Source organism: Streptopelia decaocto (genome assembly GCF_964273445.1).
Source record: "Streptopelia decaocto genome assembly, chromosome: 7".
Taxonomy (NCBI): domain Eukaryota; kingdom Metazoa; phylum Chordata; class Aves; order Columbiformes; family Columbidae; genus Streptopelia; species Streptopelia decaocto.
In genome coordinates, this window is record NC_138661.1 from 8,355,901 (window position 1) to 8,365,021 (window position 9,121).

The 9,121-nt window shown below is 41.2% G+C and overlaps 1 protein-coding gene across 1 annotated transcript in view; it reads left to right on the forward strand.

Moving 5' to 3' along the window:
• Positions 1-8,611, forward strand: part of BRF1 (BRF1 general transcription factor IIIB subunit) — a 181,844-nt gene extending 173,233 nt beyond the window's left edge. Inside the window, exons 17-18 of the mRNA XM_082058936.1 lie at positions 2,802-2,970; positions 5,031-8,611. Coding sequence (XP_081915062.1) covers positions 2,802-2,970; positions 5,031-5,068 — 207 coding nt within the window. The 3' untranslated portion in view covers positions 5,069-8,611. The remainder of the gene's footprint in view (positions 1-2,801; positions 2,971-5,030) is intronic.
• Positions 8,612-9,121: the final 510 nt, after the last annotated feature.

Consider the following 9,121-nt stretch of genomic DNA (forward strand, 5'->3'; position numbering starts at 1 on the left):
GTACACACCGAACAAGTGGGTAGGGGGAGTAGGAGCGGGCAGAGCTCGTGCCTGTTTCTCAGCACTTGGACTGTCCCCATGGGGAAGGGGGAAATGCAGAACACCACGTCTATGCAGCCAGGACTGGCCCAAGGGACGGCTGGACTTCTGCTTGAGATGAGTGACGGAACACAAACCAACGGCTTACCCTGTAGAGCATGGCTTACTTTGGGGCTGGTTGGCTGGTTGATTGGTTTGAAAACATAATAGGACCATGGAAAAGTTAGCGCTAGTAACCGCCCGCCACCAGAAACCCTCCGTGGGTAGCTTTGTGCACCTGCGTTTTCTACTGAAGGGATCATGATTATTACCATAGAGCCATAACTGCTTTCTTTCACTATTATTTTCATGCTATACAGTGTAGATGTATGCATTTTGTGTACAATAAAATAACTGTCTACTGTGTATCGAAAAATTCGGTTCCTAATATACCAAAGGTATTTGTCCTTCTTCATTTTCCCATGAACGTCTGACACTGGCACCCTTTTGAAAGTGAACCAGTTAATTGGGTAGTTTAACATGCTTTGCCAATTGCCCATCCATACATAAAGCTATATGCCAAAATAAAGTCCAGGATGTCTGGAAGTGGATTCAGGAAGTTCTATTTAAAGGTGCTGTTTGACTGCCTTATTTTTAAAATTAGTAAAACCCATTGATTTTCAGAAACAGTTTGATATCCTGCCTGGGGAAATACATTTTCACTTCTTATGCTATGCTCATTAGAAAACTCTGCACATTTTTAGAAGTATGGCAGTCTGGAAGTGGACATGGTAATTAGAAAAAGGTCACATTTTAATTAGCATGGTGCAATTTTAAAAAATAATGACTCAATTGTAGCTCCTTTATATTCACCCACTTTTCAGAGCAGATGGATACTTTTAAGCATATAAATTGATATATATTATGGTGCTGATTCTTCTCAAACTGTTGTGTCTATTTCTGCTTATACCAAAACTCTAAATGGACTCAATTTGATCAGTCTAGAGCCAAAAGCAGTAGTAGAAAATATAAAATAAACTGGAGGGAAATTCCTCTAAATAATATGTTTAATTTGAGAATTAAAAAATCATGAAAACCTGTCTTTGAGAGATCCGAATACCTAAATACTTGATTTTCTATTAAAATTAATGTGTGTCTTTTGCCCTATTAATGAGCTATTGGAGCAAACCCTTAGGTGACTTTGAAAAATCTCAGGCAGATTCTTTAGGTTGACTGGCACGGTATATGACAAGTTAAGGAATAGCTTTGATGTTTGAATAATTAGATCATCAACTTTCTGGTACAGGGACTTTCTCTTATGGTGTGTCTCTCAAGTGCCTGGAGTTACAGTGATTCTGGGAATTACTGCATCCTAAGTAAATACATTTATAAATAAATAAAAATAAATTACAGTTCTGAATCAGAACTTACTAACAATGGAGTTGGAGAAGATGCAGCAGAATATATTTCTGTGCTGTACTTTTAAACATAAAGCACTGTAGGAGTTTTTTTCTAGTAGGCCCAGAGGATTTGGGGTTTGATGGTCTCCTTTGGACCATCCATTGTTAGGAGCACCTTAGCACTGTCCTTCCAAAGGAAGCGCTCCCGGTCTTTTCCAGTCTCTCCTAGCAGAGGAGATGATGACTCAGTGCTGATAACTGCTGACTAGTGACAGGCACTGCTCAGTGTCCCCATTTCTCACCACTGCTTGCATGACAAAGCAGCGTTAATGGTTAATGTTCTTCAAGTTTCCACTAGCGGGATGCCTTTTTGAGTCACAGGCTCTAGTGTACAGACCCCAAATAGTCCAAGTACAGAACACAGGTGAAAAGTGCCCTGTCGCAAAACTGGTGGAGATGAAGCCCCTGTGATGGTTCTTCCCTGGATGAGGGAGGGAATTGGAGCCCTACACTGAGCACACCATGGAAATGGGAGCTCCAGAGAGACCAGAGCCCAGGCTGTGGTGGGACAGACCACCTTGCTGGTTCCTGCCCCATTCCTGGATCAGTCATTAGTGAACTGAAGACAGTATTACCTTCCCCTCCAAATTCACCTGTCCCAGTGGTGTTGCCCTTTCTCTCCCTCCCTGCTGTGTCCTGCCTAACCTTGGAGCAGCTGGGGAGGTGCACGTGTGGAACGGGTCCTATCAGTGATCCAATTCCCAAGTTAGTGTTCAGGGATCATTATTTTGATGAATTTCATAGGTAATGTTACAGGTGCTGGGGTATATTATCAACCTAGTGCTCTGCCATCACATTAAGTGCTGTCTTAAGAGTGCTATTTGTTCCACAGCTCGTTGTGCCTCCAAATAAATCCAACCAGAGCTGTCAAAACTAATACATGTTGAGTTTTCTTCTGATTTGAAGGGTACATTTTTGCTATTATTAAAGTGTCAATAACATTGTTAATGTGTAATAGGCCTGATGTGAGTTAAACACAAGGAGGAAGAAGTGGTAAGTGTTCCCACAGAGCACTGCTGAAGAGCCTTCACTCCCAAATTTCTCATTATCTTGTGCTTGTGAGAAGGTCTTGTTACTGTCTCTGGATATTTCAGTTACCTTGCTCTGCATTATGTTAAAACTGTGGATATTTGTTGCTGACTTTCATTTAGGCAGGGTTTAACTGGGCATCTAAGAGCTAAGCCTGGAAGAGCTAAGCCTCTAGCACTGGGTGTGCACTTTCCTGCTCCCCTGTCCCTCTCATTTGGAAGCTGCTAACGTTTTGTACAGATATTGAACAAAAGGAATGGGATGCTTTACTGTCCCTTCTTCCTTTTTTTGCAGATGACCTTCCCAAATGCACAGGCAGAAGCCCCTGACGTAGAAAAAACAGCAGCTGTGCTAGTGGAGAGTGGCCCAGTAGCTTACAACGCTGATGAAGAGGTGGAAGAGGAAGAAATAGAAGAGGATGATGATCACTGCATGAGCGCCTTGCAGTTAATGGGAGGAAATGGTAAGTGCAATGCTGTCTGAATTACCGTCTCATAGTGCTGTGGGGCTCCTGGCCTGGAGTCACCCTTGGCCAAAACCTGACCTTCTTAGAGACTCCTCCTGAGAAAACTTCGCATCTCTAGCTTTAGGCTAAGAGGGCTTCTCAGAAATAAACTGAAGTTATGTCTTCTCTACTAATTAGGTTTATTAATGTGCATCTGAGGAATTACAGGGTCCGTAACCCCTCCATTAGCAGAGCTTGGGGCTCGTTGCTCCAGCAACATCCAGGTTGTCCGTGAGCCTGTGGACGTGGCTGTCCAGCTCAAAGCAAAACAAATTTCTTGCTGCATTTCTGGGGAAAGTGTTAGGAGGAGAGAGTTCTTCACAAAGTACAGAAATTGCATTGAATGCATATGGTGTGCTGTATGGTACACAGATGTGGGGCTAATTTCTTTGGGTTACCCAGCAAAGCCACTCAATTAATTAGGCTTCTTTTCTGGCAGGAAAAGGCAGTATCCTTTCCACTGCGGTTTTTCCTAGCTGGACACATCCACATTTATCCTTTATTAAAAACTTCCCCATAAAAGTGAAGCTTTGAAAATACACCAAAATATTTTTTAAATGAGAGCTGCTAATTATGGGAAGCAAGATGGGAATAAGTTTCCTACTGGAATGTTATTTACTGCAAAAATCTTTCCACTACTATTAATTCAGCTTTCGTGGACAATATGTATACATTTCACTAAAATGTGTGTTGCTTTTAAATTGATTTCTCCACTGGAAAATGATTGCTGAACCGTAGGAAAAACAGTTTGTTGCCTGCGTTTATTATTAGAATAACGTTCCCAAGAAAAGGCACCCATGTGGGGGAGGGTGGGTCTATGTTTATTAATAACCCCCCCCACAAAAATAGAATAAAGGTCACTGAGATTTTTTTCTTTGTTAATGTTACTATTTTTAAACCATTCTGAGAACATTCTGCTACTCCCTGTCTGGTCTGGACAACAGCTGAAAAATCAGAGTTAAAAAAAAAAGAGAAGGAAAAGAGTATTCCCAGAATTCAAATGCAGGTGTGCAGAGCTGCTCAGCAAAACAAATAACTCCTTGCGAGCTGCTCTCTTTGTGGGTTTTAGACCTGTCTGCCTGGAATAACTGCAGGTATTATAGATGGTGAACTTCACCCATTCTGCACAAATTATTATTGATTACACTTAATTCTGCTTCTGAGCATTTGCTTGACTCCTTGGATGAAATGTTGCACTGTATTGAATTTGGAATATAAAGGTTAATTTTACTGAATGCTCATTTGTAACAGTTATCCTTAGGTTCAACTTTGCAACAGAAAGTATCTTCCACTGCATTCAGAAGCACGCAAGAGAAATGGGTGCATTAGAAACACACAGATGTACCTTCTGACACATACATCGCACAGTCTTTGCACTTGGTGTTGTTTCAGAAAACAAACCTGAGTGAATAAACGGAGCAAAATGTGAAGTTGTTCCTCTAGGAGAAAGTAGACACGGGAGAGCTGAGTCAGATGCGTTGGTCGGGACTCGCTGCACCAACTCCTTTGATGTTGATGGGAGCCCTGAGCTATCTCCAAACCCTTGCAGTTGCAGCTTATAAATCCATGAATAACATAAACAAGGCAGCTGTTTTCGTGGTGGCTCTGTCTAGTGAGAACTGTGCCTACTTGTAGACGTGTGCTGCTGCTTATCAGCCACCTTGTTCCAAATTGCTTGTGACAATCAGGCTTGATCACCCTAACCTCTAAATTAAACCAAGTATTTCACATGTCCACGTGCCAAGTATTCCTAAATGAGGGGCCAGTGACAAGTGAGAAGAGACAGCTACACACACATGCTTACAGATAATTTTATTTCATTGAGGAAAGTACCTGCAAGAACTTTTTGCTTGGCCCTAAGAAAATACATGATTTTTTTTTAAATGGTTGCTTAAGGCAAAGCTTTCCATCTAGTTATACAGCAGGAAAACAACCTGAAAGTAGCAATACTTGTGTTGTATCTTCCACCTGCCTGGAATATTTGCATTTTTATATGCCTTTGTCTTTGTGCGTTTCAGATTATGGCTGTGATATGGAGGATGATGATGGCTACTAGTTCCATTTACTTCCAAAGGACATGGACTGTGTCTTTTTCCCAGCACTGTATGAATAGTGAAAGAAACTGTCTATGGTCAGCAAATGTAATTGAACAATCCTTACTTTTGTAAAGCGAATTTTAGGTTGGTGTTGACTCTGGTCAGTTTACATTGACCCATAACCCAGCAATAAAGTTTGGGTTTGTACTTGAATTTTTTTTTTTATTTTGGTGGGTCATAGTTTGAGGATGAAATTAATGGGAGTAATGTTTCCAGAGAACTAAAGAAAAGAGTCAAAATAGGCTGTGTCTGTGTGGCTGAAAGCAACACGTCTTATTTATGTGACTCTGCTTTTAGGCATGCTGTTGAAAGGCAGCAGATAGAAGGACAGGTAGAAGGACAGGGAAAAATGAGAAGTGTGCCTGTTGATTATTTGAATACAGTAGCATTAGTTGTCCCATGATGCTACAACCGAAAGAAAGAAAACATTTCCAACCTGTATTGTAAACATGACCCAGTTATTGTATACAGGCTTCTTTACCCAAGGCTATCAAAAATTAATGACAAGTTATGTATTTTCAGGGCAGTATCTATTTCTCTGAAATGAAATAGTTCTTTATGTTAATCAATTCATAGATTTCTTAAAAGGTATGACAATAGAAGGCCACGTTAGCCGTGAAGAATCATCTTCCACTGCCAGTCTGGTGCGGTTTACATGGAAGGAGGGAGAACACCTGGGTGAGGCAAGAAGTGTAGAGAGCAAGGAGGTGATGATGCTGAGCTCCTGTGACTTTGCCGGGCGTCCCCAGGGACAGCCAGGTCTTGCTTTGGCTGGTGTTGCTGCAGGAGGGTCCCTCCGGCCATGGCCACAGCACTGCTCTTGTCCGGCTGAGTCACAGTGCAGGTCTGCTCCCGAGAGCTGCCCTTCCAAAGCAGTTGGAAGGGAAAGCTGAGCTTTTTAATAAATAAGCTAGCATCTGCTTTGGCTGAATTTAATTGAATGTAACTTATTTAACTTTCTCTGGGTAAATTAAAGGTCGCCACGCAGCAGTCTTGACTTTTCGTGGCTCAAATCTCACCCTCCAACAGTCACTGCTATGTGGATAATGGCGGAGCTCCAACCCTGTGCGCCCTGCAAAGCCAATAAATGGATCCTTCTCATCCAGTTCCATCAGCTCTCGCAGTGCCGTGGGAGTGAGGGTCAGGGATGGAGCCCCCTTTGCCATATTCCAATGCCAGTTGCCATCCCCTGTTGCCTTGACCTGCCTTTCCCTGGCTCCGAGGCGCTCGGCTCAGCGGGAGATGCACTGCGCTCCGGATCACGGTCTGGCTGACCACAGCTGCAGGAGATAAGATGTTTTCAGCTCTCTCCCATGCCTGGTGACAATCATGAAAGTTGTATCCCTGTAGGCTTGTCTTACACCAGGGAAAGACGGGTGTTTTTCTTACCAGCCAGTGATGCTGCTGCTCATGCCTGTGGTCATCACCAAAGAGGCGAAGGGCCAGGTGACCTTCCATATCTCTTCTTTCCCTGTGTAAGATGGATCATGTAAAGAGGACAAGAGCGAGTGCTTTTTTTCAGGAGCAGACTTGATATTATTTGGCTGGTAAATGTAGTTTGCTGGGTAGATTGTATCTGCTGGATATTTTTGAGCCCTGTGCAAGGGTATTTCTGCAATGAATTCTTGAAAGCAGAACTTAGTAACAAAAATGAAGTAGCGAGGCCAATGGGAAGAAGAGCTCTTCTGAACCAGATTTCAGTTACTTAGCTTGCAGCATGTCAGTGGAAAGGTTCCATATAATTCATAGGGGAAAAGCTGGCGTTTTCGCTGAAAATCCCTAGATTGTTATCTGATACTTTTTAAATACTGCACAGAAAATGATACTGAGGAGATAAACCTTTCTACCTCTCTTTTATCTACACCATAAATTCAAAATCATGCTATAAGCAGACAATTTTTTAAAAAGTAGGTTGTTTTATCGAAGTTCATGCTCTGCAAGTCTTTGAGACAGTTGAGCTTGAGCTTTTGGGTTTGAATTAATCTGCCAATAGGGTTTGAATTAATCTGCCAATAGCACTATCAGAAATACCCATAATACTCTCAGTATATTCTCAAACCTCGGGTTTTATTCCAAGGTACACATTATTCTCTATGCAGGAAATAAACAGGCGTAAATAAACATCTGTATGACTCACGTAGGTCGAGTGCTTTTCTCAAATGCATGATGTTGTCTCTTAAAGAAGCCGCTAAGATGAATTCTTTATTGCTAAGGGTCTTTCCTCCAGTCTTCGTGTAGATTTTCATTGGTTTGTTCCTCCGAAGGATACAAAACCTACCGCCATGTACTGATGTTATGAGCAGGAGCTGAGAATCCACCCAAATAACTACTGCTAGTAAATTCGAATTTCAGTAGCATGTTGTGTTTCTGAGAACATTGTTTTCTGCACTGGAAGCAGAGGATTGCAGTTTTTGAATGCTCTCATATGATTTGGTTAGGAAAGGCTATCGCATAGCGAAAAAAATAAAGACCTACAATTCCATAGCATCTCAGTATTGCTGGTGAAGTTAATGACGTGGTTTCTGTACAGGAGTCCTAAAGGACAGGCCGTGGTAGGGGATAGTCAGACTTCACTCGGAGTGTTGTAAGGTTTCTTAAGCTATAGTGGTTATGTGCATTTTTAATTTATTGGTGGCTTACCAGGATTTTTATAATGTTCATTCCTTCTTGATTTAACTAAGCTCAGGAAATGTAAACAGATTAGAACATGCTAGTTTCTGTTTTTATAGCTAGTCATTAAAACGTAAAAAGATTAACACTGCATTAACTCTGTTTACTGCTGTTGATGTATCTGGACGATTTTGTTGTATATAAGCGAGCCTAAATTCACTTGGAGTAATTTGGACCCTGCTTTTCTCAGGATTCTGATTATAATAAAGAGAGCTTGTAAGGCCTCAACATTTGTTGTTCTTAGGTCTTTGTATTTGAAGCCACACAAGCTGTGTATCATCAGTTTTGTTGCATAAAGCATGTCTCTTGCTGCAAGTCACTTTGCTTGACAGGCAAAACCCTCCAGCTGTCGCATCCAGCTTGTCTGCCATGCAGCCTTTTAACACTTTTACATTGTGGGAGTAAAAAATGAAAGAAATAAGGAAAATAATGTGATTCTTCACTAATGTGAGTGCATTTTCAGTGTCTTAATCATCTATGACATTTATTTAAAATCACTGTGTTCAGTACAGCAACTTTTAAATGGTGCCAGACAGCCTTGTCTTGAGGCTTGAACATGTTTGTCGAAAAAGTTCTTGCCATCCTGATGGCTTGTTTGTATTCTTTGGATTGCATTGAAACTCCAGTCACAGATGTGTATAGTCAATGTAGAGTTTGCCTAATAAACATTCTGTTTCTTATTTTTGTGTTTAGTTCAGCTAGTGCCAAGGAAATGAAACCTGTTTGATGTAAGCATACGTATCATCCCTACACAACCACAATATGAGCCATGTTAAGCTTTTTTACTGTAATATATTTGCTGTAAATAAAAAGTAAAACCCTTGCATAGCCCATCTTTTATGACGCTGTCTGTAATTCAGAGCTTTCTTTCATCTCTAAATGGGACGACACATCTAATCAGAGAAGTGTTTTCACAAGGTATTGTTCCAGTGATAAATGTAGATACTTTCTATAAACTGCGTAACCTTAGTGAGGTTTTTCCACTAAGCTGTATAATTAACTAACTGTGGGGAAAAAAATAGAATGTGTGTGTTTGGTGGAATTGTTCCAGTGCTTGTTTCTGAAAGTTATATCTTGATAAATAAGGTGTGTGCTGAGTAAAAAATCATATTATTTTTTCAACATCCGATTGCCACAGTTTGGAAGCCAGAATCCACATCTACCCTTTGTACACATGAGTATTTGCTACTTTTCTTTTTTTCTGGAAGTGGAGCTACTACTGGATCCTGAGGAAAGTTTACTGCCAAGTTTTAGCATATCGTTGGACAACTAACAGGAGTTTTGCTGAGCCGGTAAGTGAGTGTCATTCCAGCCTTTCCCTGGTTCCCCATCCTCTCATGTAG